A 16,311-nucleotide genomic window follows, 5' to 3' on the forward strand; every position below is an offset into this window, starting at 1 on the left:
GAAAGTGAGGCTTAAAAACCAAATAGGATCCTTTTGTGGAATATAAAATTCTTTCCCTAAATGAGTAATCCTTTACCATCGCCTCCCCCCTCCACAGTGTGTGTGTCAAATTTGCACTTGTTTCTAAGGAATTTCTTGAAATAGACAGTAAGCAACAAATCACGTCACGTGCAGGCTGCCAGATAAAATACACACACGCACACACACACACAGGCACGCACGCCCACCAGGCTGGTAAAACCCACTGCTTATCTGCAGGGCAGTGATGAGCCCCAGCACCTACCCTCCGGGTACTTGTAGCTGTGGGTGATGTCCTCCCGATCATCTCTGCCCACACACTTTGTGCTGATCTTCAGCCCCACCACCAGGGAGTGGTTGATGGATTTGTGCAGAGACCCATCGTCCTGCCGGATCCAGTCCACCACGTCAGCGTTGACTTCGGCAAAGACGAAAGGGGCGTCGTATTTGGTGCTCAGGTCACCCTCCTTGATGGCACGAACGGGAACCGGGCCACAGCAGTAAGTCCCTGGGGTGAGGGGAGGAGGAGACAGAGACGGACTTGGGCTGATGGGAGGATGGCACCTCCCAAACCTTCCACCATCAAAGCACATGTGGGTAAAACCCGCAAGATGATACAGTGCTTTGACCCAGGAACTCCATTTCTAAGACAGCAGCATCAGGCAAGAACTCAGAACCCCCAGAGAGGAAGTTCCCCATGGTCTAGTGGTCAGAACTCTGCGCTTTCACTGCTCGGACCTGGGTTCAATCCCTGGTTGGGAACTGAGATCTGGCAAATCTCACAATGCAGTCAAAAAAGAGAAGTCCAGGGGACTCTGGAACTCAGCTTCTGGAATTCAAATCTCAGCACAGCCTCTTATTAGCTGTGTGACATTGGAGAATTCATTTAACCTCTCTGAGTCCTGGCTTCATGTGATGACATTTGTACCTGCAAATGAAGACTCACAAACTCTTATCCGCTATGTGTTTGATAAAGAGAAATGTATCCCAAGGCACTTTAGGAAATGAGGGAGCCAAGTGTAGGCAATACTTTACAAGGGCGTGTGTCTGTCTGGTTTCCTGCCAGAATGAGAGTAGCAGTCAGTGCCCGACACAGACTCAGGGAGTGTGTGTTGATTGAATGAACAAGAGAGCTCATGAACAAGACAGCTTGATGCTTATCTAGGTGTGGTTTACAACTGCCTCAAACCAGTCACAATTGCAATGTTGAGGATTAGAGGCTCAGTAGCTATATTACAATGCATCTATCTGATGGAACATAGTAACATTCAATTAAAATTCAAATCACGGAAAATGATCTGATACAGAACTGCTAATGCTATATGGAGAAGCCAGGGGGCCAGGAGAAAAGGTCATGTGCAGCCAGTTTTTAACCTGGGGCCCATGGATCCCCCCGAGGCGCAGCAAATAGAATTCAGGAGTTCGTGATATTGGACAGGAAAAAAAAAAATCACCTCACTATTTTCATTATATTTTGTTAACACTTTTTTTCGATTGTGCAAGCAGACCACAAACCACAGTCTTAGGTACACTTGTGACCTGTCACTCATAAGAACCACAGATATTTTCATATATCTTTATAGTTGTCACAGATAACTGAAAATAGAGATTATGTTCATCTCTATCAAGAAATTAGGGAAATTACTGCCTCTATCACTAGATCATGTTATGTAACACTTATATTACTATATCACAAAAATATTTAAAAAATTTTTGATAACCACATTTCAATGGAATTCAACCCTTTTTCCACTCCCGATTTAACATTAGTAGCAGAAAGAAGCTTCATCTTTATGAAGGTACTATATTCAATATAGGTGTTATATTGTGTGCATTTAAAATATTATTCTGAGGAAGGAGTCATTTGAATTATTGGAAACTGTGTGTAAATGTTAATGAAATTTCTTTGGGGGGAAGAGGACAAAGATGCTATTTGATTTTTTTTTTTCCTTAGTGCTTCTCCATATTTTCTGTTTTCCACAATGTGCATGAATCGCTTTTCAAATTATAAAAGAGGTGTTTCATAAAACACCAACACTCAAAGTTCCTTTGGAGTCAGCCAGACCTGGGTTAGCATCCCTGCTCTGCCCTTCTCTGGGGAGTCCCTCGGGTGGGTGGGTCCCCTCCCATTTCTGCTTCTTCATCTCAGTGATGGGGCCACTTCTGCCCAACCCACCTTCGCTCTTCTCCTGGGGCGTGGGGTCGAGGGCCTGCCACCCCTCGTACCCCGGCTGCAGGTCTGGCCTGGTCATCCACGACTCCACCCAGCAGTGGAAGTTCCTGTTGGGGAAACAAAGCAGAATATGGAGCCAGACTCACATGCAGACGTTCGTGGTCACCTCCAACGTGCTGTTCACACTTGCCTTGTCCTAAGCTGAGCGCATCACACTCTCCCAACACTTTGCTCTTCCTCCAGGGGTCCCAGCCAGGTATTCCTTCCTACACTGAGAGTCATCCTCAATCCCTCAACCCCTCTGCCCACCTCCCTTCCCCTCTCAGTGGCTCTGCAAGTCCAGCTGACTTGACCTCCTAATTTCTTGATTGCCCCTTCTTTTCCAGCCCACAGGCTCTGCCTGGATTCAGGCCCCATCACCACCCACCAGGACCACACCCCACCCCCTTCCTTCTGATCTATCCTCACAGTCATCAGACCACTCCTCTCCAGTCTGAAACCTTTGGAATCAAGCCCAGACCCTCAGCCTGCAGTGCAGACTCTGGACAAGGCGTTCTCCTTTCACGTGTCCTGTGTTGATTTTCCTTCCTCTCGGCCTTGGCTCCTGCTGTTCCTGCCTCCCTGGGAGCCTCTCCAAGTCTTGTTTCCTTTTGTCCAAATACTGCTCAACTTTTAAACCCAATTCAGAGGTGATCTCGTCTGAGACATCGCCCCGTCTCCTCTTCAGGTGACCCTCCCTACTGGGCAACCCCTCACCAGATCATCTCGCTCTTGTCACTCTGGATCTCCCCGAACTCATTGCGGAAGTACTCGATGAGCAGGTTGCTGTTCTGGTCATGGGCTGAGTTATAGTTGGTCACGACTCGGGTAGGGATGCCAAGGCACCGCAGCACTGGGTGGAAGACATGGTGGAGAGAGTTTAGGGGGTGGGCTGGGGCCCTAGAGACATCTGCTCTGCCTGGGCCTCTACATACCCATCTGTACCCCAGGGAGCACTGTACTCATTGTCCAAGTGGTGAAGTTGTGCCATCCCCTTGCCCAGACAATGGTGCCCACCTTGCTGATTGCCCCATGTTCCCCACTCTCCCCTTCACCTCACAGCTAACAAAAGCAGACTCTAAATGCAAATCTGACATTAACAGTCTGCTACTAAACCCTCAATGGCTCTTCAAGGCCCTCAAGGTCAAGGCCAAACCTCCACTGTGGGCCTTGCCCTGCGGGATCTGGCCCTTGATCAATTTCTGCACACTTTGCTCCAGCTACACTGGCCTCCAGCACACCTCACTCCCACCTGCCCCAGGATACTGGCGTATGCCCATCCCTCAGCCGGGAAGGCCACCCCGCCAGATTTAGATTACCCTATCATCTGCATTCACAGTAAGACTAGGGATGCATCATCACTCTCAATATATGGGTATGTGAGGGATTCTTTAATTAGTCCTCTGAGGGCAGTGAGCGATCTGTCTTATGTTACAGTCCCAGAGCCCTGCAAGACCCGGCACAGACTAATCGGTCAAATGGGATGAAGGAGTGAAGTAGAAAGAGAAGGAGGAACGGAAGGAGAAAAGGAATGACAGATTCAGGGCGAGGAGTGAACAGTGGGGTAGACAGATGAGGCAACAGAGGTCAGGACCCTTTGTTCCAGCCCCAGCTGCTCCAGCTGTGTGGCCTGGGGCCAGTCCCTCCACCTCTCTGGGCCTTGTTTCGTCCTCTCTGGCTCAGAGTTCCAGTGCTCTGGGGCTCCACTGTGGACCAGAAGGGCCTGCACTGTGTGGAGGCACGGTTTTCAGAGAGGCCGGAGTGACTGGGAAAGGGGCTGGTGTTGCAGTGATAGGTGACAAGGAGGCAGGAGGTCAACTGGCATCTATAGGCCACAGAATCCTGCTCGAATAGTGGTGCTGGGTGTTCCCGACAGAGGAGATTATGGGTGCTTTTTCCCTTTCGTTTTTTAATATACTTTTTATGTAAAATGTAAAAGTAACATATTCTCAGGGTAAGATAAAGAAAGTAACATCTAAAAAAAGAAGTGAAGCAGAAAGGCCTACTAAATACAAGCTGTAGGACTTTTGTTTTACTTTTAGTTTTGATGAGGTTGAGTCTCTGCGATGGGGGAGAGGCAGGAATGTGAACTTTGCCCAGTGCCTGCCATCAATCAGGGCATAAACTTCCCCGAAGGCCCCGGATTCAGGTCAGGAGATGTGAGAGCCCTAGGAGGAGGGAGGAAGGAGCAGCTGTGACCTTCCACCTCTTGCCTGGTTCTTGTGCCTTGTGGTCTGGGTAGGGGCCAGACTCTCTGCTGCCCATGGGGAGAGCTGGTGTTCCAATTCCAGGCCTTGCCCCATCAAGAAAAGCTTCAGAGTACAGACTTCAGGCTGGAGGAGGCTTGTCCCCACTGATCCAGGAGCAAGCTCCACTCCTGTCCCAGGGGATGGGGTCCCTCGGGGGCCTCATCCTCACAGTCTAAGACCAGGAGGCTGTGCCTGAAGCGGGCCCACCTGGTTCCACGCCTGGCTGTGCAGATCACCAGCTTTGTGACCTTGGCCAAGCCACTTCTCCTCTCTGAGCCTCCACTTCCTCCTCTAAGAGGAGCTAATAATAGCAGCTTGTCGGGATGCTGTAATGATTCAGAGAGGGATGGGTGTGAGCAGTCTGGCAGAACAGAAGTGTGTCACCGTGCCCGTCACTGCAAATATCCGTCCAACCACTGTTGGCCAACTAACAGACACAGAGAAGATGTCCCAGGATCCAGCTGGGGAATCCCAGATGCCCCTGGAAACCCTGAAACCCAACCTAACCTGACTGACTGTGCTAAGTGACCTCCCCTGGGTCCTAAGAACTACCTGTGACTTAGGTCAGTTACCACTGTCTCTGTTTTACAGGTGAGGAAACTGAGGCCTGGAGACACCGATTCTCTTGCCCAGGGATTAGAGGCAGAGCTGGGATTCAAACCAGGCAGTCCAACTCCAGTTCCTGGGCTGATCCACTATTCAACTGCCTGCAGAAACCCCACAGCTGGGACTTCTGGCTATGACTCTGAGCTCCTGATGCAGGGGGCTGGGCTTTGATCTGTGGTCAGGGAATTAAACCGCACATGCTGCAACTAAAGAGTTCAACTGTCATAACTAAAGGTCCTGCATGTTGCAACTAAGGCCTGGTGCAGCCAAATAAATATAAATATTAAAAAAGAGAAGAAACCCCACAACCACCGGGGTCAGACGTCCCGTTACTTGACCGAGTTTTCCCAGGATCTGTTATACATCAGGCCTGGGAGAAGGCCACAGGGACCCTGACTCAGCCTTAGTTCCTGGAAGCCGAGGGCGGTTCCAGGCCCCGCCACGTCCGCCTGCTGCTTACCGGTGCAGGCCACAGCCGCGAACACCCAGCACTGGCCGTACTTGACGCGCTGGCAGCCATCTCTCTTCCAGCGCCGCAGGATGTCCACGCTGCCGATCCAGGACATGGGGCTGATGCCGTCTGCGTAGTTGTTGTCCCAGCGCCCCAGCAGCACGCCCTGGTCATCGTTGCAGTTGACCTGCGACCCATGAAAGCGTCAGAGGGGCCAAGTCTGTGGTTAGTGACGGCTGTGATAGAGTGGGCATGAACTCAGCACGTGGTGAAAGGCAGGGGCGGGGCCTTCCAGGCTGAAGGAGCAGCAGGTGCAAAGATCCCGAGGTATGACTGATGGGGAGGTTGGAGATAGGAGTGGGGGTGGGAGAGGAGGTGGAGAGGGGTCAGGGCCATAAGGATGATGCTGGAGATATGAATGTGTGTGGGGGCTGGCAGGCGGCATGATCTGAGCTTTACAGAGGCCTGTTCTGGCCCTGCCCAGACGGTGTCATTGCCCCCAGACTCTCAGCATCCTGCTGCCCTGGCCCTGAGCCAAGCAGGGTCTGGCCCCGCCCCCTCTGCAGCCCACCTGCAACCCTCCCCAGGCCCCCGGCCCCCTGCCCCTTTGCTCTCCGCTCCGCTCACACTGGCCTCCTTTCTGCTCCTCAAATCTGCCAGTCATCCCTCCTCGGGGAACCTGTGCACAAGCAGTCCCCTCTGCATGGGACGCTCTTCTCCTCTCAGTTACATCAGCTCAAGAATCATCACTTAGGGAAGTCCCCCAGTCCTCCACTGGGGTTGCACCCTGTGGTCAGACACTATCACACGTCTGGCCCCTTTGAGAGCGCATTGCAACATGACTGGGCGCTCACATGATCCTGTGGTTAACTCCCGTCTTCTCTCACACTCCCTAGAATGGAAGCTCTAGGAAGTGAGAGACCATTCATGTCTTCCACCCGCTTTTCCCTGGTGCCTGGGACATGGGTAGCACTTGATAAATACTTTCTGGGTGAGTGAATGAATGAATTGCTTTCTGGGACCACACGGCCTTACCCTCATTTGTGTACATCTTGTCTGTCTAAATACAAGGTCTCCTAGCTGAGACGCACCCATCTCCCAGGTCTCCCTGACCATGACAGCCCAGGGCCTGGTCTCCATTATCACCTGAGGCGGGCCTGCGCTCACTCACCATGCCGCTCACCACCCGGCCCACATAGACCGGACTACTGCGGCGGGAGCAGTCTCGGCCGGCATTCCTCAGGAACTTGGGGTTGACATCCAGGAGCATCAGGCAGATGTCTAGGATCCCTTCTTCAAACTGTGTCAGAGGAAAGAACAGGAGGATGAGGGAGCTGAGACGTCACCTCCTCCAGGAAGCCTGCCTTTAAGTCCAGCGGCTGTGGGAAGCCCCGTGCATTGTCTCACACATCACACCTGGAGGCTCGGGTTGGGTCAGTCACATTGCTGTGGTGCCAGCTTTCCTGGCCCAGGAAAGGGGGGCGGGGTGCGATGGGACGATGACTGAGTGTATGAGAAAGGGGATGGGGTGTGCCTGCATCCAGACTTGGCGGGGGGGAGGGGGTCGGGCAGGGGTCCTGGGAACTTGGAGTGGAAGGTAAGCCCAGAGTCCCTGGAGCTTGACTGCCCTCAGTCACCTCAGGCCCAGCCGCTGCCCTCCCTTACCCGACAGCCAAACCTTCACTTCCCTAAAGCCTGACTCACCCCGCAGAGCTGATAAGTGTCCCTCCTCCCCCACCCCTACACACTGCGCTGATTGGAACCAAAGTATAAATTGTAAAGATGTAAATCTAATCTCATCGCTCTTATCTCCACTGCACCCAGAGTAAGATGGAGACTTCTCCCTGTGGCCTGCAAGGCCCTTCATGATCGGTGTCCCACCCCATCTTAACCTCACCTCTCAACCACACTCACTCTGCCCCAGGGCTTTTGTACATGCTGTTTCCTTTGCTTGGAATGTTCTCTCTGCCCCTCGCTCTGTGACTCACACCTTCTCATCCTTGCAGCTTAGGTGCTGTCTTTATCAAAATCTCTCCCTGTCACCACCCCTCAGACCACTTCGGTCACATTCAAAGGCTCGCCCGTCTGTTCCCGGCTCTCTGTGTCTGTGGCCTTGTCCCAAATCAGGCCTCATCACAGGCCTCCCTCCATGACTTAGAGCAGCTCCCCTGGCTTGACCCATTCATTCTTTGACTCCCTATTGCCATTGTCCTGACATTCAGGGCTGTTCACAGCTTGGATACTGTGGGCTTCTCCCAGGTCATCTCCTGGGGCCCCGTCTCATGCAAGCGCTCACCAGGCTGCAAGACACTTCTTAGGCACAATGTAAAGTTTCTCACCTCTGTGCTTTCTGCTCATGCTATTCCCGAGGACACCAATATGTTAAAAGTGTATTTTAACGCAAAATTTTCTGGCAATTTAGACATATAATTCAAGTTTGAGGACCACTAATTTAGACAATGGTTTAAAGCCCCGCTCAGTACATGCCTAGCACAGTCAGTGTTCTCCAAGGGCTGCCCACTATTTTGCTATGGCTGTGAATGGCTCCCTCCCTCCTGGAGTGCTCGCCAGCCCCACGGCTCCTACAGGCTCTCTGACTTTCTCCCACCTTGAATCCAGAGCTGCCGCTCCCACAGGGCACAGGGCCGTCCTTTGCTGTGTGACCTCAGGCCTGGCCTGGGCCCTCTCTGAGCCTCCAGCCATTTCAGAGCCCTTGAATCCTTGACAGCATGGGGTGGGTGACTCTGAGACCTTGCTTACACTTTCTGATTTTGTCTCAGACCCAGGGCCCAGCTCACAGCAAGCCAGAGATGGTTAGGAGGGGCAGAATGTGGCCCTACCTGCCCAAAATTCCAAGGTATGTTCTTGATGAACTTGGCTGAGCCCTGGTAGATGAAGCCTTGCTGGGTAAGGACGTATTCTTGCCGCTCCTCATCTGAGTCCAGGTACACAGCATCCGCTGTGGGTAAAAAGGAAAAGGCCTCAACTCGGCATCTGGCAAGGCCCAGGTTCCCCACAGACATGGCAGCTGGGGTGCCAACCCTTCAGGGCCAGGGCAGCTTCCCTGAGGCCATTCTCTCTTTTAGTCAGAAAAACTAATCATTAAGTAATAATCTCACACCAGTAAGATAAAGTATTATCAGTTGGTGATAATGGCTGTCTTTTATCCAACACTTGCCACCTGACAGGACCTGTGATAAATGTAATGACATAAGTTAACTTGTTTAACCTCCACCAAAGCTTCACGTGGAAGATATCCTTGGAAGCCCCATTTTACAGATGGCAAAACTGAGGCTCGAGAATATTTTACGGATGGGAAAATCACACCAGCACAAGAGACAGAGGAGCACTGACAGGGGCCAGGAGTCAGGAATCCCCTAGCTCTGAGTAGGGGATTTTTGCTGTATGACTCTGGGCAGGTCACTTCTTCTGCCACCTGACTGTGTTTCCTGAGGGTCAAATGTGATCACAGAACGGGTAGGTGCTTTGCAAGCTGAAGCCCCCAGGCGGTGTGAGGAAGGAGCATGATTCCGAGAAAGTCAACGCAAGGTTGCTGCAACTCAGAGGGAGAAGATCTGTCCAGCTTGGGGGTCAGGTGGCATCTGAAGGTTGCCTTGATGACATTCTAAGCAGAGGACTAGAGAGATGAGCGGTGCAGCTGCTGGAAAATGGACGATACTTAGTTCCCTGTGGCTTGTGACGACAGAAGAGGGCCTGAGGCGGTGGGACCAGCTGGAGGGCAAAGGTTAGTCCAACTTTTCCAATTCCCACTCACAAAAGTGAAGAAATTAAGGCTGGGAAGGGGAAATCCAGAGCCATCATATGGCTTTGATCAGTCCTAGGCATTTTTGCCTTTATGGGCTCCTTCCTCCATTAAAGAAAATCTTTTTGTAATATATTTTTTGACTGCATTTGTATAACGTTGGATCTTCCCAACCCAGGGATTGAACCCAGGTCTCCTGCATTGGCAGGAGGATTCTTTGTCTTCTGAGCCAGCAGGGAAGCCCAAATAAATTAATATTATGTTGTAAAACATATTCTCTGGCCTGAACCTCTTTTTTTTCTTGGTCTTCTGATTTTAAAAGAAATTAACACATTTTCGCGGGTCCCTAAGAGTATGGTGGGCCCAGGCAGCGTGCCTACTGAAATCAGCCTGGGGAAACGTGTCCAGTGCCTGGGGAAGCGGCTGCCTGGCCCCTCAGACCCCTGGGCCCCTCTACAGCAACAGGCAGGCAGCCCCCGCCTGCACCGCCTGGAGGAAAACAAATGTGAAAGTGGCTGAGCACCTTATGCATCCTGCCAGGAGGCTTGGGCGATTGCGCAATGAACACCGGTCTTCAGATAAACGAGCTATGTGGCTGCAAATCAGCTGGTGGCGTGGGAGAAAGAATCTGAGAGAACGAAAAGGCCGTGCTATTTCCCCATCCAGTGGGAGGGTCAGCACATGTTGAACTGTCCCCACCTCAGCCCAGGAGGCTGGGACTACGATGTCCCCACTCAGGTCTCTGGCTGGTAAAGATGGAGGTCTTGGGGATGCTCACTTGGGATCCTGACTATGCTGGAACTCAGGGACCAGAGGCCCCCAGGTCATGGGCAGATGTTGCCCTCTCCCCCAAGAGGGAGAGCAGTTTCCTCCCTTAGCGCCCCACACCCCAACTCAGCCCAACTTCCTATCTCCACATTTCCAGCCCACCCCCTCTCTGGGATGTTGGTCCCTTTAGTCATTGTGGTGCTTGGCTGGCTGCCACCCCATCCCTCTGGGCAGGGAAGAGGCAAGGCCACAGGGAGGGGTCATCCCCTAGAACCTCACTGCCCGTTCCTTGAACTCTGAAACCCCACGGTGATGGGGTTGGGGAGGGGCACTGCCAAGTGTCTGCCCCAGGGGCAGGGTTGCCAACTACCTGTAAGTTCTCACTGATTAAAATCAAAATGAGCAGACACTGTGACCAGCAAGGCCACTTCTGTCCTGAGAAACCATTCTGTGTGGCCACAGGGCATGTGAGCAAGGAAACTCCTCCCTGTGATAAGCCATAGGAAACCAACTCATGTCTGTGGATGGGAGCCAGATGGCAAGGCCCGGGACACTTGCAGCTCTTAAAAAGGATGAACAGTGACTTTCCTGGGGGTGCAGTGGCTAAGACTCTGCACTTCCAATGCAAGGGACCCAGGTTCGATCCCTGTTCGGGGAATAAGATCCTACATGCTGCAACTAAGAGTTTGCGTGCCACAACTTAAGATTCTGCACGCCACGACAAAGACTGAAGATCCTGCAGGCCACCACTAAGACCGGTGCAGCCAAATAAATAAACAAAACAAAAACAAAACAACAACAAGCGATGAGCAGACGTGTGCAAACTGATGCAGAAAGAGCCTCAAGACAGTAGAGGGAGAAAAAAAAAGTCCCAAATTGCAGGCTGATGTATACAATGGGGATTCTTTAATGTTTAAGACAGGGAAATCCATAATGCAATGATGTCTTCTACAACATGATCAATATAATTAACACTGCTGTATGTTACATATGAACATTCTTAAGAGAATAAATCCTGAGTTCTTACCACAAGGAAAATATTTTTTGCTTTAATTTTGTATGTATATGAGATGATGGATGTTCACTAAACTTATTGTGATAATCATTTCATGATGCATGTAAGTCAAATCATTATGCTCTACACCTGAAGCTTATACAGTGGTGGAGGTCAATTATATCTCAATAAAACTGGAAGAAAAAAAAAATACAGCGATGTCTCCAGACACAAACACTGAATCTAAGGAGATAACCCCTCCCGAGACAGCTAATAATGGTGTTTCCTAAGGAGGGGAGTGAAGGATGGGAGGCTATCTCTCTGTAGTGCTTGAAGCTTTTATAAAGAGGGAGTTCTCATATCTTACTGTTATAATTAAAAATAAAAGCCAGGGCTTCCCTGGTGGCTCAGTGGTAAAGAATCAACCTGCCAATGCAGGAGACAGGGGTTTGCTCCCTGATCCGGGACAATCCCACATGCCGGGGAGCAACTGAGCCCGTGCGCCACAACTACTGAGCCGGTGCTCTAGAGCCCAGGAGCCACAACTATTGAAGCCAGTGAGCCTAGAGCCCGTGCTCCACAATAAGAGAAGCCACCTCAGTGAAAAGCCCACGCACTGCAAACTATGAATAGAAAGTAGCCCCCACTCTCCGCAACTAGAGAAGACCCGTGCAACGAGGAAGACCCAGCACAGCCAAAACGAAATGAAAAAAAGAAAGAACAGCCAAAGTATATAAAAGAGAAAATAAAAAATCTTTCTGTTCAAAGAAAATGCCCCCAAATGGAGAAGAAAAATAAATAAATAAAGCGGTGGCTCAGTAGGAGGCTGGTGGTCTGGAGGTCCGGTCTGGCCCAGTAGGAGGCCAGAATTTCTGTTCTGGGGCCGGGCTTCGAGGAGGCAAGTCCATCACCAAGCTGGGCCTGCCCACATGGCCCCTCTCTCTGCCTGGCTAGGTATAAGCAGCAGTAGTAGGGTTAGTTGCTCAGTCGTGTCTGACTCTTTGCGACCCCATGGACTCTTTGTGATCCCCTCCTCTTTCCTGCTCAAGACAGACTCAGCCCTTTCCCTGATTCTCTGGTTTTGTCCGGCATCCGCCAACTTACTTCTTGAAGGAGCTGCCAAAAGCCACTTATCTCTAAGCCTCAGTTTCCTGTCTGTAAAACAAGGATGCTAATCTCTGCCCCTGGGGGTTGTTGAGAGCAACCATTAAAAAAGTGTATAAAGGGGCCTCCCTGGCGGCTCCAAGGTAAAGGTCCGGGAAAATCCCACCTGCCATGAGACGACTAAGCCTGTGCACCGCAACTCCCGAGCCTGCACTCTACAGACTCTGAGGGCTGCGACTATGGGGCCCCCGTGCTGCAGTGAAGCAACTACTGAAGCCCGCACGCCTAGAACCTGTGCTTCAAGCCACTGCAATGAGAAGGCACCCCAACAAAGGGTGGCCCCTGCTCACTGCAACTAGAGAAACTAGCCTCACAGCAACAAGGACCCAGCACAGCCAAAAATAAATAAATAAAGATATATTTTAAAAATAGAAATCAAAAGAGAAGTTTTAAAAAAAATGGTGATAGTGATAATTTATTAAAAAAAATAAAAGAGTGTATAAGGAGCACTTAGGTGGCCAAACTGCTCCTGCCCACCTCTTCTGGGTACCCCATCCCTCCATCTCCCTGCTTCCCTTCCCCAAGCCAATTTGGTGAGATTTAAAACAGAGCCTCACAAAATAGAACCAGGTATGAGGCCATGGCCCTGGGCCTCCACTGGACAGTCCTTTCCTGAATGGGGCTCTGAACCCAGGCCACCTCCAGGCAAGGTGGGATCCCTTTGTAGCTGTGTTCAGTCGCTCAGTTGTGTCTGACTCTTTGCAACACCATGACTCTTAGCCCATCACCCTCCTCTGTCCATGGAATTTTCCAGGCAAGAATACTGGAGTGGGTTGCCATGTCCTCCTCCAGGGGATCTTCCCAACCTATGGGTCGAACCCAGGTCTCCTGCATTGCAGGTGGATTCTTTACTATCTGAGCCACCAGAGAAGCCCAAGAATACTGGAGTAGGTAGCCTCAACCCAGGAATCAAACCAGAGTCTCCCACATTGCAGGTGGATTCTTTACCCTCTGAGCTACCAGGGAAGCCCTGGTAGCTGTGTAGACTGAGGCAAGTCATTTTGCTTCTGTGAGCCTGTCCCCACCTCTATAAATGGGAATAATGAGAGTTCTGACATCACGAAATCTTGGGAGGCTAGAGCCTCACTCAGTCCACCTGGATGTCTCTGCTGCCCCATCTTCCGCCCACCACCCCCCTGCCACCACGTGGTTCCCATGGGTGGGTCCAGCCCTGCCCATCTCCCCATCCTGCCCGTGGATAGAGTGCAGCTCACCTGGACACCAGCTGTTGAAGAGCAGGGTGAACTGACCCAGCATGAAACTGGAGCCCTGGTAGCCAGTGGAGGCCTCCAAGCTGAGGCGGTAATGGCCAACGGGGGCATTGGCCGGGGTGCTGAGGTGCAGCGAGAGGGTGCTGTCTCGCTGGTCCGCTGCCACCGCTGCCCAGGCCCCCTCCTCCGTAGCATCGGACAGCCTGAAGAGGGCCTTGGTCCCGGCCTCCTCACTGGGGTCTGGGCCTGCAGAGGAAGAAAGCAGTGGGCCATGAGCTGGGGGTGGTGAGGGAGGGTGAGCACCAAGCCTGGCAGGGGCAGAGTGCACGCCTGGGGGGTGTCCTGGGCCTGGGTGTGAGAAGTTCCCAAGTTCCCAGAAGGAACTTGGAGGAGTGGTTTCATCTCTCTGAGCCTTGGCTTCTTCATCTGGGGACTGGGCTCCAAAATGCACAGGCTGGTTTTGTGGGAATGCACGAAAAGTGGCAGGCACACAGCACGTCCTCAGTCTCCTGGGAGAGGGGACGGCGTGGCCTGGGACAGGGTCACAGTGACACTGTTCTGGACTGGTGTGACTTTGAGCAAGAATATCCTCCTCTCTGGGCTCAGTTTGCCCATCTGTAAAATGGCCAGGAATGAGGCAAGGTACTCCCCAACGGTCCTCCATTCCCACTTAAATCCTTTACCTGCTGGCATCCTGCTTTCTCTTTCAGAAAAAGAAGCCCAGACTCTGAGTAAAATGGGACCTCAGTCCTCTGAAGTGGCCAGTGGGGCCTGTCTGAGAGCCTGCTTGCTCCTGGCTAGCAGAGGGTGTTGGCCATTGTAGATCCAGGTGTCTGTCTCCCCAAAGCCCCCTCCACCTCTTGGCCTCTGTATCTCCACAGGCAACTCTGAAGAGCCAGAACCATCCCTCACCTCCCTACAGCCTCTGACACTTTACCAAGCGCCCTTGGCACTTCCTGCTTCCCCCGAGACCCCTTGTACAGGTGGAAAAACCGAGGCTCAGAGAGAAGGGCTCTTCCAAGAATGTTCCAGGGGTCTGTGGCAAAGTCAGCATTTGGGCCCAGGTCTCCACGTTGTCTCTCATTCCCAAAGGGGAGGTTTCCCCAGTTGGGAGGATAGTGTCTCAGGTCTCAGTGTGCTGAGGGCCTGCCTCCAACTGGCTCTTTTTCGGGGGGAGGGCAGGGCCCAGATTTTGCAGGGAGGTCTGAGTCATAGGGAGGGCGAGCGGGGCCGGTCCCCCCTTCTGGACTTGGGTGGTGGAGAGAAGAAACAGAACTTTCTCTGCCTGGTTGGGCGGCTGCCCGGGAGGGTTTCTGTTTACTCTTCCATCTCCCTCCCTGCCACTCTGCCGTCCACCGCTGACAGTACGGGGCCTGCCCAGTAAGGGGCTACCTGCCAGCCCCGCCCACACCCGGGCCCAAATATAACTATGAACTAACAGGCATGATGTCGGCCTCTGGGGCCTTGAGTGCCAGGAGCCAGCTGTCCTTTAAACACTCCCTGTCTTCCAGAGTTAGCATTTAGGGGAGGAATTGGGCAGCACTGGGGCCCAAGAGCCAGCCTGAGTCTGGTTTCCCCCAATGAGACCTGGAGTGCTGTGTGACCTCGGCTAAGTCATGAGACCTCTCTGATCTGCAATTTTCTCATCAAAGACAAAAACAGGCTTAGACTATATTCCTGGAAAGGTTTGATTCCAGGTCTGATTCTGTGACCTTGGACAAGCTATTTCGTTTCTTTGTGCCCCAGTTTCCTCATCTGTAAAATGGGGTCAATTGCAGCACCTCCTCATAAGGTCATCGTGAGACTTAAAGAAGCTGAGGCTTGTAAAGCACATTACAAGGTGCCTGGCACGCAGTAAGCACTCATAAGTAATAGTTAATTATTTACTACTGTCACTACCACCTTCTAAATGCCGTTTAGAGGAATTGGTGAGAGTTCATAGAAAGCATTTAAAGCAGTGACTGCTGCTGCTGCTGCTGCTAAGTCGCTTCAGTCGTGTCCGACTCTGTGCAACCCCATAGACAGAAGCCCACCAGGCTCCCCCGTCCCTGGGATTCTCCAGGCAAGAACACTGGAGTGGGTTGCCATTTCCTTCTCCAATGCATGAAAGTGAAAAGTGAAAGTGAAGTCGCTCAGTCGTGTCTGACTCTTAGCGACCCCACGGACTACAGCCTACCAGGCTCCTCCATCCATGGGATTTTCCAGGCAAGAGTACTGGAGTGGGGTGCCCAGCATATACTAATTTTGCAGTAAACATGAGCTATCCTCAATGTCATCCAACAAGACCATTACAAATCAGAGTTCTCATACCAAATAACAGATTTTGAGACTGCAGTGGAATGTAGTAATTGCCTAGCTCAATTGCATCACTTCACAGATATGGAAACCAGGGCTGAGAGTGATAAGGTTTGGGTGACCATACATTCTAGTTTTCCCAGGATAGTCCCATTTTATGCCTGTTGTTTAGGTGGTAAGTCTTTTGTAACCCCATGGACTATAGCCTGCCAGGCTCCTCTGTCCATGGGTTTTCCCAGGCAAGAATACTGGAGTGGGTGCCATTTGCTTCTCCAGGGGATCTGCCTGACCCAGGGATTGAACCCACATCTCCTGCATTGCAGGCAGACTCTTTATCACTGAGTCACCAGGGAAACCCTTTCATGCCAGTGGTCCCAGCATAATTCTTTTATTCATAATCTTTTCATTCTCAGAAGAGACTCTGTTGGGATGATCAATGTTCTGGTTTCCACAGTAATAGGCTGGGCTGGGTCCCATAGTCACTGTCACCACTGACACACCGCCCTTGGGGACCAGCCAAGAAACACTTGCTCTCTGTCCTGTGGCAGCCTTGTAAACACACACACACACACACACACAC

The 16,311-nt window shown here is 51.7% G+C and overlaps 1 protein-coding gene across 1 annotated transcript in view; it reads right to left on the minus strand.

The window, feature by feature from the left end:
- TGM2 (transglutaminase 2) overlaps positions 1-16,311 on the minus strand; it is a 34,563-nt gene that overhangs the window by 11,377 nt on the left and 6,875 nt on the right. The window contains exons 3-9 of the mRNA XM_019972403.2: positions 13,440-13,682; positions 8,377-8,495; positions 6,708-6,836; positions 5,546-5,723; positions 2,948-3,083; positions 2,195-2,298; positions 284-526 (exon numbers count right to left, since the gene is read on the minus strand). Of these exons, the coding sequence (XP_019827962.1) occupies positions 284-526; positions 2,195-2,298; positions 2,948-3,083; positions 5,546-5,723; positions 6,708-6,836; positions 8,377-8,495; positions 13,440-13,682 (1,152 nt within the window). The remainder of the gene's footprint in view (positions 1-283; positions 527-2,194; positions 2,299-2,947; positions 3,084-5,545; positions 5,724-6,707; positions 6,837-8,376; positions 8,496-13,439; positions 13,683-16,311) is intronic.

Source organism: Bos indicus, chromosome 13 (genome assembly GCF_029378745.1).
Source record: "Bos indicus isolate NIAB-ARS_2022 breed Sahiwal x Tharparkar chromosome 13, NIAB-ARS_B.indTharparkar_mat_pri_1.0, whole genome shotgun sequence".
In the NCBI taxonomy this organism is placed as follows: domain Eukaryota; kingdom Metazoa; phylum Chordata; class Mammalia; order Artiodactyla; family Bovidae; genus Bos; species Bos indicus.